This window comes from Temnothorax curvispinosus, unplaced genomic scaffold (assembly GCF_003070985.1).
Source record: "Temnothorax curvispinosus isolate PA1 unplaced genomic scaffold, ASM307098v1 QBEX01000879.1, whole genome shotgun sequence".
Taxonomy (NCBI): domain Eukaryota; kingdom Metazoa; phylum Arthropoda; class Insecta; order Hymenoptera; family Formicidae; genus Temnothorax; species Temnothorax curvispinosus.
In genome coordinates, this window is record NW_020210659.1 from 4,665 (window position 1) to 27,675 (window position 23,011).

Below are 23,011 nucleotides of genomic sequence, written 5' to 3' on the forward strand. Positions count from 1 at the left end.
TGGTTACGCGCCCTCCGCGAGCGCGAGTACGAAAGTGTAACGGACCGGGAACCGGGACTGCCGTGAGCCAGGAGCAGCCGGAAGTCGTCGCGCAACGCATAACGCGAATCTGTTTTCACGAATCGTCGTTCATCCGACGGACGATCGCTCGAATCAGCCGATCCTTCTGGTAAGTAATCTCGACGATATCCAAGGCTGTCGGCGCGAGTAATCAGTGAGCATATTTTTATGTCACACGTGCATGGAAAGTGGCCCATTACACACGCGACGCGTGCGTGATAGACCACTTTACACGCACTTGCAACATAAAATAGGGTGTGTAACACGTGTGTTATTCCATCTTACAGCACTTGTTACACAAATAACTATTTCACAACACCTCCACGGAAAGTTTGACTTTCCATGCCTGTAGAGAGGGGCGAAAGTGGCCAATTTTACGCCAGGGCGGCATAGCGGGCGGAAAGTAACCACTTTCCTCCCTAGGGAAGAAAATTGATACTTTCCACCCGGCATAGCGGACGGAAAGTATCAATTTTCTTCCCTAGGGAGGAAAGTAACCCCTGACGTGAAATGGCCACTCTCGCGCGCCCCTCTCTAGACATGGAAGTCAAACTTTCCGTAAAAGTGTTGTGAAAAATATCATGTGCAACCTCGGGTCAAAAGCTTTTTCAGACTCGTAGTGTGATTTGCCGCTGAAAAACAATGCTTTCTCCCCTTTGGTGTACAATATACTATTACACGTATTTCCATCTTTTGCAGTTGCGTTTCGACAGCGCCGTTTTCCCCGACTAACCGGCGTGCGAACGACGCAACCGTACTCCGGGGCTGCAATTACGTTCCGTTGAGTAACGAGGCCGATCGTCAGGCACCCAGCCCAGGGTGAGTCTTACGAAGCTTTTTTTTATCAACTTTGAACACCGAAACTGGAATCGATCCATATCGATCAAGTCGCGTAAATCGGATACACGGCAATACAAATGCGGTGGTGACGCGACGGCGCGCCGTGATCACCAACTTTCGCAAAATCGCTGCAACATGTATCGAATACGGCGGTCTCTAAAAAGCAGTCACGATAACCGCGTAGGTATCTTACAAACGTAACGCACGAAAAAAAATCACGAGATGATATTTTGAAGATGTTGCTTGTAACATATATAACATTATAAGTTCCTCCGAGCAACTCGGAGTAAATTACTTCTAAGCGAAAGATAGCGAAAGATTCAAATTTTATGTAATTAGAAATCTAAACTCTTTGGAAATTAAGTTTTATACAAGTAAGCGGATAGATTTTATTTCAAACGAAATTTCAATTATGTATTATTCCGGAAAAAATGTTTATATAAAATTATACATAAAATATGTCTATATATTTTGTTAATAATCTTTGTTTGTACATACGTATAAAAAAGTAATACTAGAGTAATTGAAAAATAATTTTAAAATTATTTTTGTATTGTTTTTTTTTTTTTATAAAAAGTAAAATTGCGATTAAATTATATAATATTTTGTATATATAATTATATATAATTACATTTTATATACGGTTATCACATTTATATATAATTATATATGTACATTTTTTTCTCTTTTCCGCAAACTTAACTTTTTGTAAAAAATACAATGCGAAAATTATTCTTTAAATTATTTTATAATTCTTATTATTTTTCTTGTACATACAAACAAAGATTTACAAGACAATATATATGGACATATTTTCTATATAATTATAGTTGTATATAATAACAAAAATATTTAATGTCAGATATTTACATTTACTTCCACATTAATATTTATTTTTTCTATAAAAAATTTTTCTTTGACCAACAAATTACTAAAATTGAGATTTAAATTCATCGCAAAGCATCCAAAATATCATACTGCAATTTTAGGACATCCTGTATGAATAAATATTAATATAAAGATAAATAGTTAAACAATATTAAATAATATCGATTAGTAAAGAACTTTTTTGCAAAATTAAACAATCTTGAATCCTTAGAAAGGATTCAAAATAAATCCTTAGAAAGGATTCAAAATGAAAAATAATTTATTTGTAATGTCCGCGGAATTACGTACTTTGATGGAATCTAACCCGTAATCAGTAGTAGTTTGCATTCGCCAATGTTTTATGAGGTTCAGTGAAATCCGTAATCTACGAAAAGGTTTATAGATTTTCATAAACGAATAATCGATTTCGCGCGTTTTGCCATATACGGTGACCACTCACGGCGAGTCCCCGGACTTCCGTTATACTTTTACATCGCACGTTCGTATTCGTTCTGTTAGTCGTGGCGGCAATTCTAATGGCTTGTTACAATGTGAAATTTTATTGACATGAACGTGGCGAACGCCCATCACATATAGAGATACTTACTTATCGCGTACATGCATACACAGAACAACCATACACTCACGTCGCTTGTGTCGTGTGCGTGTAATTGCGTGTAGACGTACGTGTGTATTATACAATTACGTATATGTAATGACACGTGTCATAGCGTAGCACGTTCAACGTGACGCGGAAAAAAAAACAGAAATTAATTAACATTACAGTCCCATTGTACCATCTTGCTCTATGCTAAACGTCTATAACGTCTATAACGTTATTCGGTGAATCGCCTCAGGAGTAAACGGGAGGAGATCGAATCATTTCAAGTATAGGCAGAAACCCCGTTGCCTCGTCTTAAGTAACAGTTATATACGTATCCGGCTTGCCGCGGTCCTTAGATCCTGAGATTTTACTTCACACGATGATGAGAAAATCAAGCCACGCGATCACTACGCTCTAAACGTGCGCCGCGTTAGTTTAGAATTGATTCGAGTATTAACTAACTTGTACATTTCGTTTCTCTGCTATTTCTCACTTCGCCGAACTCTTTTCAGTTCGGTAGCGCTCTTTACGTCTTGTCGAACTTGACGTTCTCGGCGGTGCGCATCGCCGACGTAACATCCTCTTCCCTCACCGCGATTAAAACGGAGTTTTATATGTAGGAACAGAGTTATATACGTATATATATGTGTATAGAATATATCCTCAATCGTTATATCTCGGAACCAACGGTAAAACATTCGTGTTCAAATGATTAATTATTACTTCGAAGAAAAGTTATGCAAGAGGAGCGATCCTCTCATGCGTGGAGCACGTTTTCTAAAATCGTAACAGCAACTAATTCGCGCGTTCGCGTTTGAACGCTAAATCTCGCCTGCGAGAACGAAAATTTGTCGCAATAGTAACATTACAATATAACCGTTTATCGTCACGTCGTCGCCGCACGAGAACGACGGTGCGCATTCACGTATTTTGCATTCTTCACTTTTTCGCGTGTACAGCCGAAAGGGTGGACGGATAGCTGCCGCGGCCTTTGAGGGGGGGGGGGGGGGGTGAGTTTTTCTATCAAGTTTTTACACGAGAGTGGATGAGTTTTGCCCTCCGATTTACAAAGCGAACCCTGTCTCACCATATATCTGATGGTATTGCACCGGCCGAAAATATCTATGTACACTATTGCGGTCTTACACGATTAAGGAGGATCACGAGCCACTAATAAGCCTCGACTATATTGACTCGAGTAAAGATGGGCAGTCGGATACTCGCGATCCTTGTTATGACAAATTCAAATGTTAAACTCGGCAGAATGAAGAACGTCAGAATTGCGCGATAAGTATGAAGAGAATAGTTAGTTATAGATTTTGCAAATACGAGAGAAAACATCTCCTTTCATTCAAACATTTGCGCTATTTGTAAATTGGAAAAAGTAATTACGGTTGCAATAGTTTTTTTTTTTTAAGGACCTCATGCCGCTTTATGACGCCGTTATATTTGCGGTGTAGACGGGGAGTTGCATTAAACGATTAAAACATTAATCGCGCGAGACATTCAAGTGCGCTAGTTGGGAAATGAGATTGCGATAAGGATAGCAGCGGGCCCCGTTCATTTTGAATTAATTAAATTAAGTGCGTACACAGAGAAAATAGCGGATCGTGATCTTCCTCGACGCACAAGTTGTGCTCCAAATATGTGCATCCTCGTGCCATATCCCCGGTCGTATGCACATAGAATATATGTAAATTCCTAGCCATATATGCATATACTTACTTCATACGCACGTGTACACATTACCTGTATGTACACATAACGAATGCAATTGCACAGAGAGACGCGCGCACATACACCCACAGACACGCATTCCTGTGCGCGCACACACAGATATATATATATATATGTATATATATATACAACGTGTATATATAAAAGTAACTTCTTCGTAACATACAATAAATTTTTCTTTGGCACATCTCACCAGCTGTTATATCCATAAAATTACACCTATTTAAGTACGCGCATATATAGGTATATATGTATACATATATAAATATGTATATATGTGTACGATATATACCAGCTTGTATTAATTTCTATAATATTTGCCGAACGCATACGTGCATAACGTCGGTCCAGATGCATTTATAGTTTCGTCACAGACATCTTCGCGCTTTTATACCGCGGACGTAATCGTACGAAGATCTTCGAGAGGGTTTAGTATTTCGAGACGAAACGCATTTAATCTCGTTATTTAAGAGAGCTTGTATCCGATTAGAACGCGCGCTCTTATATGCTCCGCTTTGACAAATTTATGAATTAAAGTAACCACGTTATCAGTTATTATACCGTACAGTAATGAGAGAGAGAGAGAGAGGGAGAGAGGGAGAGAGAGATTATTAAGCTTTAGAAAGTACTAATTTATGAGGTAAGAGTGCATCCACACCGACATTATTAATTCCGTATCGCGCAAACATGTCTCACCGAAATACGTACCGATGATACGTACTTACGTACTTTACGTATACTATATAATATATACGTTTTATCTACATTTAAATGTACTTTCCGAAATAGACAATTTAGTGCGCGCGTTGTCGACCCTAACTATCTCTAGAAAATTATATAAGAGGAACGCGATTAATCTGCATTATTTATACAATATAAGTTTTATGCCGCTAAAACGTTAAGTGCCGCGCCGAACGAAGAGCAGGCTTGGCAGGCGCACGCATCTGCGTGGGAATCGCACTCTCCCGAGCTCGCAATATTCTTCCAAACTCCACCGATAGATCTCTTAAACTTTTTCCCTTCGATCTAACAATAAGATTCCTCCTAATTTTTAAAGGCGACTTATCGCAGAGATACAAAGTGTAGGTTTCGTTAGAAATTTGCAAGAATCACACAAGTGAGTATTAAAAAAAATCTAAAAGCCGCAATTGATCCTCTCGCAATATCGCAAGAATCATTTTTCAGGAAAAACAAGAGAAGGAGGAAATTGCGATATATCTTTCAACGAGAGCGCGACTCCGTGGACCCATTCAGAAAATCCGGCGCGCAGTCGGAATTAAATCATCGATTAGAACTTCTTCGCGTATGTTTGTTCTCTCTTTGTTTAAATAATATATATCCACATGAACAAGGCACTCTCTGCTCGACAGAAGGGTTTCTCTTTTCGCCGGATCCCTCTCGTCCGCGCGCGTCGAGTAAAAAGTCTACAGTCGTATCGAGCTTTCGTTTCCATTTCGAGCCATTCTCCTTCTTCGAAAACGTCGAGTAAAAAATGGTCGGGGTACACTTTAGAATATTTCGATAGGAGCTTCCGCACGCGTCCCGAAATTTCGTTGCGCCAAAAACTCCGGAATTAGGCTCTAAAGCTGGACAGATCTTCCTCATAAGCTGACGTTTATTTTTTACCGAAACCACACGATGACATGTCTCCGTTGTTCTTCGTTCTTCATCTTCTTCTTCCGTCTCCCAACGGTTCGCATAATCGAAGTCCGTTATACTTTCGAGAGGATGTCATTTCATTTGACCAATAAAAGATTAGTAATACTTTGTAATATAAAGATATTATACAATAGAGCGAAACGAAATGGCATCTGCTATCGCCATGGTGTGCTTTCAAATTTTTCCTTTCCTGCTCTTTACTTGTTATCGTATTTTCTATGCGTTCGCTGTGTATCCGACAGCATATTGCAGAAAAATCTGCAAAAGTGCAATAAGGAACAACTTGAAAGCTAGAAAAAGCGTTAATTAGCAGATGTCATCATTATATTCAGTTGTACAAAGTAGAACTAGAAATTTCTACCGCCGTTCACGATTAATTTCGACTTAATTAAAAACTAATAGCGATAGTGTACAAAGTCATCTTAAGACGAGCATCATATCAGAAAAATATCCGTTTAACGCGAATTTATTGAGACATTTTTTTCTACTAGGCGAGTTATTGACGAGATTTCAATTATTAATTTGTTTGATCTTAGAAGCAACTCAAGAAGGAATGCTCGTACCGAATGAAGACAGACGTGACTGTTATTATGAATCATTCGCTCGACTTGATCCTTTCACCTCTGCGCTGTATAATATTTTTTAATATGTAATCGTTCAAAATAAATAATTCTTTTTTCATCTTTGTTATAAAAGTGCAATCATAAAACGTGCTCTAGAATATTCTAAAAATTGTGTCACAAGTGTGAAATAATTTATTTTTTCTAAAAAAAAAGAAAACATGTAGAATAAGTATCTTTTGCATAAAATTTTGCTAATTATGAATAAAAACTGCAGATTAGATATCTAAAGTTTTTAGCATTTACAACATTTTGCTTCAATTTCTTTTTTTGTTTAAATATCATATTAATAATTGTGTATTCGATACAACGCGCTTGTATTTAACGTGATATCGAAAGAAAGAATTAAGGCGAGACGGAATCAGCAACGCTATCTCCTTACGGTACGAACACGAGCCAGTGCCATGAGAATCTCGCCCACGGGCAGATCGACGTGCGTTATAAGGGGAAGCACTTGGTCCGTTTCTGAGCAACGACCGATCGGCAGTCGACCTTAGAACCGAGGGTGAAATTCTCCGGCTTGACGGTCTCTTCGACGGAAATTTTGCCGAGTCGCTTCTTAACGCGGAACGGCGTCGATCGGGGCGATATGATCTCGTAGAGATCGCTAGTTCGCCCTTGGACGTCTCCTTTGGGACTGTTGATCTTTTGATCGATGGGAATGGCGATATCCACCTCGGCGCAATGATTCTGAGTAGGCTTCTTCGGTGGTTCCTCCTCCGTCGGCTCGCCGACCAGATCTCTCTTGTTTGTCTCCTCGGACGGAGAGTTGAAAACGCTCGAAGAGCAGCTCTTGGAGTCGCAAATCATGTCGGGATAATCGTCAGTCTCCCCGCTTTCGGACGGCAGGTCCCTCGCGGAGGCCAAAGAGATCGCTCTGGCTTCCGGCTTCTGAGGCTTCTCTTCGTCGGCGTAGTCCAACGACAAACACTTCTTCTCGAACAGAGCTGGCCCGGGTGATCTCTGATTGGTTTTCGTCTCGTTACACTCCTTGTTCTCTTTGTCCTCCCGATTCGCCATAACTTTACCCTCTTCCGTGGTCTCCAGCGAGTTGATCATCCTCGACGGACGTCGCACGCTGTTTTCCCGCTCCACCGAGAGACAGAATTCCTTGTCTGTCAGTAAAATACGCTTCGGCATCCGCACCGGTTTCTGATCGAGATCCAGATCCTTCTCCCAGGACGGAGTCTTCAACAAGCTCTTCACCTTGCGCAGTTCCGTCAGCAGATCCATAGTTTCCTGCGACGGTTCGTGAAAGATCCGCCTCTTCGGCCGTCTGATGGATGAGTTCGTGTCCGACTCCTGATCGGGATGATCGATTCCCTGCTGTTTTCTCAGAATGGACCTCACCGTGCCCTCTTGACTCTGATCTCGCTTATCCACGGCAGTTTCGCTCGCATTCGTGTCAGCCGGTGCAACGTTCTCTGTCCCAGATATGATCTTCGGGATGATGTCAAGGTCGCCTGGTAAAAGGTTCAGTCTTTCTTGTCGACTTATTGCTCCCGGAGCGGCCTGAGTGCGCCGTTTGAAAGCCGCGTAACTCTCCAGAGGTATTTCCTGCAGCTTAAATTTGTCCTGCAGTTGTTTGAACGTCTCCTTCGTGTACTCTCGACGAGTCGCCAGCGAATCTTCCGAAGAGATCTCCCGCGTTTTCCCGATGTTGTCGGTCATATTCCGTGCGGCAGTGACAAATGAAAGAGCGTCCTTCGCCAGGAGATTGTCCGAGGAGATGCCCCGTCTTTCGAACTGATTGTACTTGATGGATCTGCGTGTATTCTCGACCGTCTTGATATCTTCTACGAGCGATTTTCTGGTCTTCGTCGGTGAAAGAGTACCTCTCTCCAGAGCGTTACCCCTGGACTCGATTTCGCGATCAGGAGAAACACTTGAGATGGGCCTCTTCGTGGGTGAGTTCGGCGTGCTGTCGTCGCTACGAACGACTTCGTGGGAACCCTGAAAGAGTCTGCGGCGAATCATAGTGGCCGTTTCCTTCCTCGTTCGCTGCGCTCTTCGCGGCGAGTTGTTCCAGCTGTTAGTCTCACCCGGCGAATGGTTCAAGCACGTGGTAGAGGAGGATATGATCTCCTCGCTCGTCGTCACTCGGCACTTCAATAACTCGGCGGTTACGCTGGTCGGTCGCTTTTCCAATTCTAACCGCGACTCCGTTCGCTCATCGCCGTTGGCGTCCGTCGGCAACGAGCTCGGACCTGAGTCCAGCGCATCGTCTAGAGAGATGCCGTGTCGTTCCTTCAACGGTACAGTGGACTCCAGATCCTCCGTCTCAAAAGAGCACATCTTCAGCAGAAACTCTTTACCCGAACGTCTTCTGTCGAAGGTTGTCGTCGCCACTTTTGAGGTCTCCTCAGGTTTGCGTTGTACCTCTTCTAGACGGGGAGTAACGGGTGTTACCTCTGGTATTTCAACGTCTTCTTTGATGGCAATTTGTTCGATGGCCATCATTTCGTGCCTGATGTTATTCTTCGCCCCGTCGTGGTTCTTCATCGCGTCGTTCATCGTCCTCGTCCTAAGTTCATTCTTGCGTTCGTTACGCGGTGTGTCGAAGATGAATTTGTCCAGAGTCTTGGACGAACCGATCTTATCCAGGAACGGTCTCTCGACGGCTTTGCTGGGCCCGATTTTCTCCAGATAAGGCTTGCCGATGATCCTCGGCGCCAGTTTCGCCAGGAACGGCCGGTCCTCCGTTTTCGAGATGCCAATCTTCCAGAGGAACGGCCTCTTCTTTTCCTTATCTTTGACCTCGAACGAGCGATCGCTCAACCGATCGTTGCTGTAATTCGACGAATTGTCGCTGCTCTTGGAACGGGCCCGCTTGCTCCGCGTCGCGTACGGCGTGAGCGGCGTTCTGGGCGTTCTTGGGGTGAGAGACGGGCTTGGTTCCACATTCGGGCAGGTTTCATCCAATAGCGCCATCGCGGTCTTCAGATCCATACAAGCCTTCCGCGGCATCGACACCGCCGGCTTCGGGAATTCGCTCTCGATGCTGCTGTTCCTCGTCGAATTTAGATCCGGCCTGCCGTCCCTGCCATCGGCGTACGAGTACGAGGGATACGAGCTCCTATCGCCTATCGGTCCCGGCGAAGTATCGGTGGTCGGATAATCCTCCAGGTACCAGGGTGTCACGCCGAGGTCCTCCGGTCTCGAAGCGGGACTCTGCGGCGCGCCCTTGCTGACGGCGCCTTTGCCGCCAACGGTCTGCTGTGGCTGCTGCTGTTGCTGTTGCTGCTGCTCCGACTGACTCTGCTCCGTACCACTCGACGACGGTGCTGTATCGCTGATCGACACCTCGTTCGATGTGCGACTGAACAGAGGTCTGCGATAGGTGGAGCAGGTAGCGAAATGTGGCGGTGCCGGCCTCGCGGTCTCAACGACGATGCGACCCTGGGCGCAAGGCACCACCGGCTCCCCGTCCACCGGTGCTTCCTCCGGGGTCAACGGCAGCGCTGCTCCGCGACCGAACTCGATGAACCACAGCTCGTCCCTCAACTCGCATTCTCACTTCTTTTCGTTCATGTCTTTATTCAAGTAGTGCAGTACGTAGTGCAGGACCAAGTCGTAGCAGTACTTGTACTCCGTCTGAAAAAGAAATTATTTTCATATATATTTTGTACTTTATCTTTTTATCTCAAATTAAAATATCTTTAATAAAAAAAGCACGTCATTATATAATATACGAAAGATATTATATTATAATTTAAGAACCGAGTGAGAAATTAAAGAATACTATATTACAACTTTACTTGTGATTTAAAGAAGTACCATGTTTTCCACAAGCTGAGGCCTGTGTCTGCGCACAGTTTTGACGGCTTGGAAAATGTCAACTTCTCCATGTTGAATAACCTGCTCTATGCACGCGTTGGCGGCACAATAGACGCCGACGCGACTTCGACCATCGGGCGAAACCACAGCTACTGGTCCGTAGTCCGTCCGTTGCCTCCATCTCTCAACCATATTCATGAGCTCTACTAAACTATTTGTGGAGGTGGGCACTTTGTGGCCCATTGGCCAACAAGTCAATTGGAACAGTTGCACGGTCTTCGGCGGTGCTTTCACTCCCGCCATCAATTCCGTCAATGAGACGATTTTCTTGTTTATCCTAAAAACCTGAAAAACGTTATTCGTAAAATTAAAAATAAGAAGGAGTATTATCACCGCGTGCATTTTTTAAATATATATGCAGATTTTTTATGAAGATTATTTAAATAAAATCTGAAAATTGAAAAACTTTCGGCAAATCGTGCGTCACGGAGATTAGAAGATTAGTTCTCACCCAAGTTTTTATGTTGGTGTAATGGTTGTGGCTGATGTGATCAATCGTGAACACGGGCCCGTATTTCTTGGAATGTCTTCCTTCCGGCCAAAAGCTGGGAAAATTCGCGGATGTCTGAGGTGGCACGCACAGCACCACCACCGCGGCGCATTCGTAGTCGTAAACTAGAGACCAGAATTCACCGCACGTGTGTCGAAGGGGCCATTCCGTTACGATATATTCTCTCGGTTTCGTGTAGCCCTGCGTAGCATGACAGTGGATAAAGTTCCTTGCAAGACACTTGGCAGCGGTTGCCGAATGTACCGCGAAAAAACGTGACATATATATTTCGACCCGTAGTCGCAGAGCTTTTTATATTTTCGACATTTGTCAAAACTTTATTAACGTTTTGAATATTATATATAATATAGATCAGATTTTCAAAGGGATTTACGTCAGTTATATAAACGCTATAACGATTAATTTCCGTTTTAATTATCAACGTGACGTACTTTGTACAAATTTCGTTAAAAGTTTATATCTAAATTAGGAAAATGCACATTTCACAACGATCTGAGGAAAGTTAAAGGTGAACCAGTTAGGCAGGGTGATTTATTTTACTGACTTACATCCACAAAGACGGCGTTGATGTAGTCCGTGAAACTGTTGCCCTGAAAGCTGGTGAGGTACGGTCGAAAGTTGTCCGCTGTAACAAAGGGGGAGATTGATTTGTGGAAAAGCTATTTGTCGAGGCTTTGCCGGTCGCGCAAGTTGAAACTCACGTGGAACTACCAGAACGTCTCTATTCTTCTCCCTGTTATCGGCCCTGTGTCCACCGGCGCAGTCGCCGATCGTGAAACGCGGCGTCTGCTTGCAAATCTGCTCATATTCTCTTTGGTATTCGTTTATCTTAGTTATCGAATTCTTTACACTCTTCTGCTTCAGACGTTGCGACAATTCCGCCACGGGGAACCACGACGTACCGCACACGACAAACTCCTCGAGCGTGTCGTACACAAATTTGTATTGTTCCTGTATGAACAAACGCGTGTACCGAGATATAAGTTATCATTGTCAAAATATACTATTAATAATCAATTTCCGAAAGAATATTAGAAAAAGGATTAATGACGGAGAATTTATTCGTTAACTTATATAATTATCAAAATAATTCAAGTTTCTTGAGAAACAAGAACCCTTAGCAGAAGAGAATATTAATTAACGTTAATTATCAAAATAATTAAAATTTCTTGAGATACAAAAACCCTTAAGAGAATATAGAAAATAGAGCTCTTCAAAATCAAGACTCTTAATTAACACATTGCTTTTATAGTATTTAATTGCTGTTGTACCAAATCTTCTATAAGCCCTTTCCTGCTCTGCCTTAACTTCTTTAAGTAGCCAAACACATCAAACGCGTCCTCCTCTTCAGCCAGCTCCATGTTCGCGTCGATCGCTAAATATACCCCCGATCGTCCGCCACCATCGCTTTGTGTCACAAACAAATAAATTTATTATTATCTCATTAGCGCGAGAAAGAGCGGGGCGCTCTGCTCGCTTTTACATAAATAATAATGCAACATTCGCAACACAAGTTGGCCTTACTTGCAGTGAACGACCATAGGACCAGATTCGTTCTTTATGGTTGATCCCACCACGGCTCGAACACGCCGTCTAAATTCCAGCACCGCGTTTCCGAAAGGGCACGTGTGTGAGTGCCATTCTGTGTAATGAAATTGCAACAACGTCCTTTCCTCCGTAATCTCCTGAAAACGTTTTCGCATAACAGAGTTACAACGATCGCCTTTTACGACAACGATCGTTTTTCAACATCTCATTCATAATTGTTTCATACTTCGCGTTTCGTCGTTATTCTCTATTTTCCTCACCGCGTTGTCGAACCGCCTTCGGAACACGATAGGTACGCGAGATTAAGTGCTTCGAGATTTACGATCGATGTTGAAACGCAGAAAATCGCCGCCCAACAAATTAGCAGGCCGCGCCGATCGCGAAGTCTACTTGCATCGCCGGCAGATTATTTTCCGGGGGAAGATACTGCCCCGGTATTGATATCCCAACAATGCCGCGTTAAGCTCGACAATTGCAGTCGCGTCTTGCGCTGTCCGCGAGTTGCACGTCGCGTCGGGGCGTTCTGTAACGTCTCAGCTTTTGCTATTCCCGGAATGGGGTTACGAGGCTTCCCTCTTCTATATTAAATTTCGCTCAGCCAGTAAATTTCGAAAGTAATTACTGTGTTGCGCTTGCCGTTCAATGGAATAGTGCGCGCGGTAGTTCCGTACGGTTAATAATCTTACGTCGAAAAGTGCTGAACGGGAGACAAACGACAAACGACGACTTTAACGAGATGTCACACGTGTTGACACTCGTCTCACGACGAGATCTGTTCAATCGTCCAACTGCGTAAGTTACTCTTCTTAGCAATGATACATTGTGAATCAACGAGTTTATGGCCTACTTATTATATCTTTACAAGAATCAATTAATATATTATTTGTGTTTAATAAAAATTCGCCAGTATCTTAAGAAAATACAGTTAGCGGTTAATGCAAATAAAAATTTAATGAACTTTTTTCTTTAACCCTTAATTAGCACGCGGGGTGTCGAACACCCCAAAACGAATTTCGTCAAGTTTAGGCATCTTACAGTAAAATTGATTATCTCTGACTTAAACATAAAATAAAAATAAGTTTTATAAAAATCAAGATTTCAATTCAGAAAAAAGGAACACAGGCGATTATGAAAATAAATACCTTTTTTTAAATATATACCCACTACAATCATAATTTTTTTCGTAAAGTACTCTATCTCAAGAACATCGTGTTAAATTTTTATCAAAAAATATTTATAAAGAAATAACTGTTTATTCCGCTAATATGTATTAAACTCAAAACGTTTATTGTTGTCGACTAATGATTGGCAATTATTACAAAACGCTGCGACGTTTCGACCCTTGGATCGGGCCCTTTTTAAGCATGTAACTGACAATCAATACAAAACAAAATTAATTTGGTCGAAGAGATACAATTTTAATACTAATTTAATAAATTATGAAAGACGATACCTGTTAATTTATGTCACAAAACCACACGTCCGTGTCTTTGAAAATTTTACCCGAAATAGTCATGGAGACAAGTCACTATATAAGAACAATGGTCAAGTCAATGCAAACGAACCAAAAAAGTGTTACAAGTAAAACTCGTGTGTTCTGAAACCTATACTTTACGTGTGTAAGTTGGTGAAAAACGAGAATGAGTACGGCGTGACGATTGTGCGTCCCGTGATGCAACGCTGTTGCTCAGATATACGGAGCAATACATCATCGAAGGAGCGCCGACAACAAGCGTGTTCTCTTGTCGGAGTTTCAAGACACAATGATCGTTTCCACGGTTTTAACAAATACATTAGGTTGTTATTGTACATGCGATGCTCACGTGATGCTTATAGCGACGAAATGAATTTATCATATATAGGGTTCAAACTTTCCGTATCCTTTTTCAAATTGATCGTATTTGGGTGTTTTTTAATTAAAAACATTTCTGCAATCTCTCTCTTTTTCGTATTTTTTTCCCTATGGATGATATCAGTTTCAGACCATTTGAAATTATCATTACACGGTGTTTGCTAACGACGGAGTGATTGCTGTCATGTTTTTTAATGTCTTTTTGGTGTTCATTAACTCGTGTCATTAATTGACGTTTAGTTTGCCCTATATATGTTGCATCACAATCGCCGCAATCTATCTTGTATATTAACTCAGTAGTTTTCTCTTTGCTGAGTCTGTCCTTCCCGCTTCCTATGACACCATCCAGTTTTTTCGGGATGGTATACAAGGTATCGAGATGAACTCTCTTAAAAATTTCATAGTTGAGGCTAATGGATATCATTTTCCAGTGTTTAATGTATGTACTTGATTTTTTTTCAAGCCTATTGGAGCCTCCATTTCGCCGTACCCAACGGTGTGGGGTGTACAACACCCCGTTTGCAGATAACGTTCGATCGCGAATGTGTGCTAGTTAAGGGTTAATTTATTATTAGCATTAGCTTAATTATGTGTTCTCTCTCACAACCGTATTTTTTTTAAATGCATTAAATGTTTATTTAATATCTTCTCTTGAAGTATACAATTTGCACAAAAAAAAGATAGATTATATATTATATTACATACAAGAATAAAATGTTTTATCATAAAAGAATACACATAGAAGAATAAACACCTCTTTCTTGTACAATGTGGCACTTAAAAGGAATATATATGGAGGTTTAGAAACGCAGACGGAGACATTAATGTAAGGGAACAGCTTTAAAGTCTGAGAGGACTCTCTCTCTCTCTCTCTAGATAACGGAAAAAAGTTGAACGAGAAAAGGACTAGGTAAGTAACGATGCCGGTGGTGGAATCAGATCACAAAGCGCGCGGCTCGGAAGAGCTTTAGAAAGTTCTCGCAATTGTCGTTCCTCGTTCACACAGATAAAAGTGCAATTAAATTAGCCGCTCGCGTAATAGCTCCTTGAACAAACTTATCCTCATTCATATTGCGAGTTCGTATCACATTGCGCATTCGGCTGGCGTCATGACGTAGCTGATACGATTTGTATGTACGGTTAATTGAGCTAACTTTTTCGCTAACTTTGCGTCGTTTTCGTCTTGTTCTTATAACGACAGGGCTAGGACAAGCTTCGAGTTGGCATTCGAGCGCGTTACCGGCTGACTACCGCATTATCCAATCGCAATCAATCGCGTTCTTCGCGACTGTTCCGCAAAAATGTTCTCCGTTAAGAAGGAGAAGAATCACGTCCGTCCATGGATCATCCGGATAATCCCCCTCGTTTATGTGACGGCCCGTCGCAAGCTCTTCTGATTTATTCAAGCCTCAATATACACGAATATTCGAACGATGTCGCGGAGGATTCACGTCACTCCGCTCACCGATGACAAATGGCGCGTATCGCGAATTTTTCAACTTTACAAATTCGATATGAATGTTCGAGTTACTGAATTGTTCGATCGATCAGCACGAATATTTGCGCGCGAATGTTTGCGCTTTCTCGCAAATATTGAATTTATTTTTACGGCACGCGTTATTCAATTGCCGCTTATGCCGACAGTTATTATGTCTGGGATACAAGTATATTTTGAAGAAAAAATAAATATTTTTGTTTTTATTTTTTGCAACTCACGTTGTTCTCGTTCTTCTTGTACAGCCTTATCGTCCTTATATGAAAGTTAGCGAGTTCCTCTTCCTTTAAGACGGAAACGCCGATACCCCCGTATTCCTCGTCTTTCTCTTTACTTGCCGGCCAGTACTGTACACACATCACCTGTAAGGGAAAGTTGTGGCTGAAAAGCCGTAGGGCGTAAAGAATTTATATAACGGACTCTAAGCTCTCTTAAAGCTGAGACTCGCGGTCAACGTCATAGCGCGATAAAGACTACTTTTTTTATGACGCAGCAACTTTAATGCCATGGACACCATTTCCGTGCTCCGCGCGTTTTGCGTTTCTCCTTTTTACGAAAGTCTTTAAATAGCTGTTTACCTTGATAAAGTCAAAGGTTTTCGTGAGCATGACGATGCAGGAGGCTTGCTCTTGCCAGACCATCCGCCAGAATTCCGTCACTGTGTTCTCTATAGGTCCCTGAGTGACGATGTAAGCGTTCGGTTTCAATATACTCTGAAACGCAGTGTCAATATCAACATATGTAATTCGACGCTCGACGCATGTGATTAATATTCGTCCAAAGCCTTCCGCGCACGGATGTAATAATCAACTTGCGTGAGCCTTGGTGCAAAAGGCGAATTCAAATTCTAGCCTCGACGAATCGCCGTTTTTTCCACGAAATAAGAGACACGGATCTAGTTGAGTTATTGGATCACGTACGAGATCCGCGAATCTCGCAGCGAATCCGCGACTCGTATATAACACGCTTAATTTGCCGAGAGCCTTTGCGCACTATTAACTTGGCGGATACTTATTATCGAATATCATGACATACTCACATCTACGTAGGATGCATTAACATAATCGGAATCAGGCTCGCCTTCTATCGTGTCCAGCACTACCCTATTATAGTCGTCTACGAAAAAAAGCGGGAAGAAAAACATTTTAGTCCTCCTGATAAAAGCTCTTATTCTAGAGCGGAAATAAATCCTCGTTAGAGGTACAGCGCGCACCGGCAATTGCAACCATCTTGTAACCTTGATTTACTTCCTTCATCGCAAGAAAGTTAATTAACGTGCGAAAATCCGGGAACCGACAGCCAATTCGCGAGGCAGATATATCAGTGCAATAGAAATTATTTCAATCAATATTATAAAACTTTTTATTTATTTGATATACAAGCTTCTCATAATTGATATACGATAAAGACTATTTCTATCGATATTATAGAATCTTTTACTTATTCAGTGTCGAGCTTTACTGTAATTAAAAACATTTGAATCTGCAAAGCGTGCTATAGCGTTTATATCCGTGCTTGTCCACGAATCATTATACGAGAGAGTTCATTACGTAGCTTTTCAGCGTTTCAAATCGATGTTTTATTTCGTTACGTGCGCAATCAACGCGATTCTCTTTCGGACACGGAAGTGATAATATTCACGGCGACCGAATAAGGGGCTTAAGTTAGCTTAAATAGGAACAAAAGGTTATCGACGATTAGCACCTACATGGAATACACTTTTGATTTTGATTCTTTTCCTTGTTTGCGGGTTTCGTGGCGTGTCTGCACGAATGAGTTTCCACCTTCGTTGCCGTCTGCAACAAACACAGAAAACAAAAGATATAAACGAATGAATATAAAACCTCTATAATTATTAGGAAACTCAGCGACGTAATTATTTATTATTAAGCAAAATAGTGTAATTGATTATTATCACTACGTAATTATTCAAAGAACTGTACTTGATAACAATTGTTGATAGTATCGGGAAATTTTATTACGAATACAACATTACACTGTAAAAAATTTAATGTCCCAGAAAGTCCACTCTAAATTTTGTGTTAAAATAACTCATGCATTGTGTTATTTTTTACATTTAGAAATGTTATATCGACTAAAATAACATTTCTAAATGTAAAAAATAACACAATGCATGAGTTATTTTAACACAAAATTTAGAGTAGACTTTCTGGGACATTAAATTTTTTACAGTGTATTAACATTATTAACTTAGTTTTTGTCATTTGTATTCTTAGTCACTTTCACTTAAAAAGTGAATTATTGTGTCGCATTTTAATAACAGAAGTGTTATTACCTTTTGAATGGATATTAAATTGAATGCTATTTAATTTAATTTAATTTATTGCGATGCTTGATGGAGGATACAGTTATAGAGAGTATAAATAAGAGTGTACGCAAATGGTGAGGCATCAACACGATGTTGTTACTAAGCCTACCAATGGAGACCGTGTAAGTTGAGACATATAAAGCATATAATATAAAAACGATAGATCTTCGCTCACGAGAGTAAAATTTTGACGTTGAACACATTCGTCGCAGAACTTAACAATACGCACACAGTAACACAATAGAATATACGCACGCACACACACTCGCACGTGTGCGCGTTAGCAGACACGACATACCGTGCAAGCAATCAGTGATGCGCAGATTGAGATGCATTTCTGGCAGGAAGTGCAGACGATGAAATGAAAGTGGAATAAAGCTATATATACAGAGGATCGATTCAGAGTCGTTATTAACAAACGAATTTTTATTATAAGTGATATAAAGTATTTCTTTTTACGATTTATACGCTTGCAATAAAGCTGACAGCTATAATTACACAACATAAAACTCTGGTTATAAATATGCTCGAGTAGAAAAAACCTGTTGCCTTCTTGAAAAAAGGTTTCACAAAGCTGTATCGGAAGAAAGTTCTTAATCGATAACGCGAAACTTGTATGTATCTCGTGCGTGCGGATAAATTCATCAGTTTTCTCGTAGAAAGTGCGTATATTCTGCGCGTTGGAATTTTTCAAAATTGCCAAAAGTATACGTGCAACGTTTCGCGTCAATTTAATCAGTGAGCATTGCAGATCGTATTTTTGGCGCAGTTAGCAACTGCGAATATTTCAACGATTGTATACGTTTTGCGATACAGTGGAAGACTCCGTGTCGTTTGCTTTGGCAGTAGCGATTGCCCAAGTCCTGGAGATTCGACAAATCAGAAAACTTACGCGACAGCTGCGTGCTAAACATGTCGCATTTACTTGGCTAAACCCGCGCGGAAATTGTTCGCGCGGCTCTTTTTAAAATGTCGTCGACGACATGCGTAATAACAATATATATCGCGTCGATTTTTCAATCGATTTCTGTTCGTCACAAAGTATTTTGGACGTTATACATTGGTCAAAAGGGAAATTATCTCCATTATTATCGCTGTTATTAATTCTTTGATACTTTTCAAATTTAATTAATTCACGTGCTGCATAATTGCGCAATTCTCGCGAACCGGAAGTTCTTTCGCATTCCCCGCGTGCCTTTATGAATACGTATGACGCTTTTATTCGCCACTATTTGTCGAACATCAGGAACTTTCATTTCCGATAATGCCGGGCGGATTTAATTTAAAAATCACGCCGAGATGATTTTCACGTCGCCGCATCGTGCCACGGCTGGATTTAAAATTCAGCAGCGGCCATCCCCCTGCCGTCCGTCCTCTCTATTCATTCCCCCTCGCTCGCCGTTATTCGCAGATAGTTCGTCGGATTTTTCCTATCATGAGAAAAATGCTAGATTGTCCCGGGGGAAAAAAAACCCGCGGAAAGGAACGTCCCTTTTCGATGACACGCGAACATTTTTTCGACACGACGAGAGACTGATGACGGAGCGTCGAAAGCGTCGTGCAAAAAGGAGATTTCGTCGTATAACCGGCCGCGATTTATGCAAGCGTTAGAAGTCTGCGAGGACATCGGATAGCCCGGGATAATCTGCTGGCGTATAAACTGCACTCGAAGGCCGCGCCGTCATGCATACGGTACGAGAGCAGGGTTAAGAGCTTTCTCGTGTTGATGGCGGATACCCGGAAAAAAGCTGTCCGCATTTGCCACGTTTACGAAAGCGTTTACCCGCGTATCACCGCGGATTCCTCGGATGCGCTTATGCTAGTAGACGCGGTGTAAACCGTCGACTTTCCCCGTGTAATAAGACGCGATAGATACGCGTGTGAAAGACGAAATTGACGATCGTTCAATTTAAATCTTAAAAGTTATATTATTGGACCTGCTGCGAAAATCTTCGCGTGAATAGGATATTTTAAGACTCAGTCCTCATGTTGCAAAAATATATAGAGGACGAAGCCTTGCTAAGATAGTCCATCATCAGCAATTGGAATTTCTCAAGAGTAAAACTGCATACGTAAGGGAGAAATATTTTCTTCGCATTACAAAGGATAGATCGATTTTGCTATTCGAAGAAGACCGAAGACGTGAAAGCAACTCGGTGAAATATGTAAATATTGCCTGAGAGCCCTCATCTCTTGAAACAGCAGTGGGGTGGAACGTGATGCGGCTGAGATATGAAGGGAAGAACGAAGATTGGAGCCGAACGGATGTCGTTCTTCAAGGTGTTGCAGTTAAGAATTCAATTGTGTCATCCGCGTGGAGGTTTTTTTTCTATTTTGCGCGCACCGCGTGTGCTACTTGCATAATAATTGGCACGATGACTTGAGACTAGAGATTAAATCTTATTGGAAGAATATATTATAATTTTAATTTTAGTACGGCCATAAAATACGTGTTTCAAATCTGAAATTTCTTACTCCAAAAAGCTTCTCCTTATTTTAGCCTTTTAATAGCTTTAACAATTTTTAAAATAGTGTTCACTTATTAAGTAAAAGACAAATATGCTTTACATATAAATTACAATTTTTTATTAAAAAAAACTTATACTGTTCAATTTAAAACTAAAACTTTTGCGCTTTAATAAAAAAGAGGTCAAATGTTATCAACGTTATCTTGATGCAAGACATTTGACGGATACTCTTGCAATTATATCGTCGCGGCTTTGATCTTCCTGGATCGAGCGAAGGTATGCTAGCGCAAATTACCAAGGTAAAACCTATCTCGGTATATCGCAAGAATTTGCGTCCCAAAACGACTGTCTAATGAGAAACCGATATTATGCTGAGTCTCAATTTCTTGACCTACTCCACCTCAGGAGGTTTACTTTGTCTCTTGGCTGTCTGCCTATCGCCGAGCACTCTGTAATATCCATAAGTACGCCTACGTGCCGCACGAACGTACATAGAATCGGCTGCATCACGTATTTTCGATATATGTATCTAACAAGAAAATAAACTTATACCGGCATCTAACAATGCACCGCCGATCGGTGTTCGCCTCGATATCTGGTGAAATATCGGAAAATAATTGAGTAATAAACGGCTACGAAATAATAACATCTACGTCTGTAGCAAAATACGATCAGGAAGCAATACCATTATTAACCACATAATACAAAAGCATAACTGTAGGTATGTTTTCTTTAACTCTTAAATGCGCAATTTTTCATAGCATTCTAAGTATTTTTAAAATAAATAATAATTTTTTATTAAATTGTAAATAATAATTCTGGGCCTTCTCATTCAGCAGGGAAAGACGAGCCAAAAAAGGCCAGACAAAACCCTTTAAAGATGTTAAAAGCCGCGCGTTTTTTCAGTTCATACTTCACAAGGGAGAGTACACGGAGCATCGAAAAGTTGCTTTGCATATATGCAAAGTTTCGCGCTTAAGGGTTAAACTGCGTGCGAGACTGGAAGGCGAACATGCAGTTTCAAGATTATAAGATGTAATGAAGTATGACTAATTGTTGTAACCAATAAATCGATAACGCGTATATCGAAGAACCGTGGCGAGGAAAAGGTCGTAAGAGTTGTCGAAGCGAAAAAGCGAGAGCCCAATGGGAACTGAGGGGTGACCGAAGTTGGATGAGTTGACAGGAAATGGGATTTGCCAGGGCCTCACCTGAAACTCCACCCGGTATAGAACCGGGAATTTTCGGCGCAGCTCGCACAGCTTCGGGAATTGCGAGAGCTCAGTCGGAGCGGTCGGCAATGTGGTGCTCAATTTGCTGCTTCCCAATTCTTCTGTGGCTGCGGACAGAAAGATAAGAGAGGGTTAATAACTAACAAACAATACTTAATGCGGCTAATAACGAAAAAACAATATAACAGTGACAATAAAATTAATTGGCAACCGTATAACGTCGTCTTATCGCGCACCTTGTGTAACATCGTTATATTTACAATGGATACAAATCAAACTGATGTAATTACGTAAAGTGTATTACGTAAAGAAAGAACAAATCGTGGGCGAGTCTTTTTCTTTTCGAGCAGCTGCGGATTAGTTGTTCGCGCTCGCTGAGATTTTTCGCTAGGGGGCACGAGGGATCTCTTTCTCTTGAGGGTGGAAAGACGAATGGAAAATGCGGTAAGCCGAGATGCGAGAGACAGGCGAGGGTGAGACAAACCGCTACTCTTCGCTCGAGGAAAATTTGCAGCTGCTTGTCACTCTCGGCACACTTCCTCGGCACATGTACGTTCTCTCTCTTTCTCGAGAGAGAGAAAGAGAGAGAGAGAGAGAGAGAGACGCGTGCTCGTGCACGCAGACGTGTCAAACGGCCGTAAACACGTGTACGTGTAGGTACAACTGTATATTTATATGCCGTCGAAAATTATTAATCCGCTGAGATCTGTACGAAATCTGTACGGGACGAATCTTCGGTCTGGAATATAACTGACATTAAAACGTAACGGCAGTTTCATAAAAGTTGAAAGTATCATTCTAATATTATCCTAATTACCTTTCGTCGTTTCAGTAATATAAAACCGAGCGCATAACTAACTTTCGTGCTCGGTATAGATTATTCTAGGAAAATTACGAATTCTCCCGCTGAATCTTTTAACGTCCTTAGAATTATTCATTAACAACACGGAGAAAAGTAAAAGATTAATTATAATCGTACGGAATATTCAATCGGGGGGACGGAAATAGAGAAAGAAGAATTCTATGGCGTTAAAATTGCCTTGAAATTAATGCGTTTAAGGTGTGGAACAGTTGCCGATAATTAATTAATCCCGTTTTACCCTTAGCCGTTTTGGATTTGCTGCTATGGTGGAAAGATTGCTATTGACATTTAAATGTAAAAAGCAATCGACGCGCGTTTCGCAATGACGATGTTACGTAATATGCACACGAGCCACGAATTTCAACTGCGCGTAATATGCCGCGCTTGATATGCGTATTTACGTATGAGTGGGAATTGAATTGATTAAAAATATGGCAGAAGTTTCTCTCTCTCTCTCTCTCTCTCTCTCTCTCTCTCTCTCTCTCTCTCT

At 41.4% G+C, this 23,011-nt stretch overlaps 2 protein-coding genes across 2 annotated transcripts in view; both read right to left on the bottom strand.

Annotated features, from left to right (window-relative positions):
• Positions 1–1,730: 1,730 nt before the first annotated feature.
• On the bottom strand, positions 1,731–9,900 carry LOC112458711 (the record flags this gene model as incomplete). Its single annotated transcript, XM_025022473.1, has 1 exon — positions 1,731–9,900. A coding segment is annotated over one exon (3,075 nt), but the record flags the coding sequence as incomplete, so codon positions are not given.
• The window catches only part of LOC112458690 (receptor-type tyrosine-protein phosphatase kappa), a 64,988-nt gene continuing 51,774 nt past the window's right edge, over positions 9,798–23,011 (bottom strand). Inside the window, exons 3-14 of the mRNA XM_025022445.1 lie at positions 21,639–21,766; positions 17,339–17,426; positions 16,670–16,746; positions 16,209–16,343; positions 15,852–15,992; positions 12,260–12,420; positions 12,007–12,142; positions 11,437–11,686; positions 11,284–11,360; positions 10,676–10,915; positions 10,165–10,509; positions 9,798–9,981 (exon numbers count right to left, since the gene is read on the bottom strand). Of these exons, the coding sequence (XP_024878213.1) occupies positions 9,901–9,981; positions 10,165–10,509; positions 10,676–10,915; positions 11,284–11,360; positions 11,437–11,686; positions 12,007–12,142; positions 12,260–12,420; positions 15,852–15,992; positions 16,209–16,343; positions 16,670–16,746; positions 17,339–17,426; positions 21,639–21,766 (1,859 nt within the window). The 3' untranslated portion in view covers positions 9,798–9,900. The remainder of the gene's footprint in view (positions 9,982–10,164; positions 10,510–10,675; positions 10,916–11,283; positions 11,361–11,436; positions 11,687–12,006; positions 12,143–12,259; positions 12,421–15,851; positions 15,993–16,208; positions 16,344–16,669; positions 16,747–17,338; positions 17,427–21,638; positions 21,767–23,011) is intronic.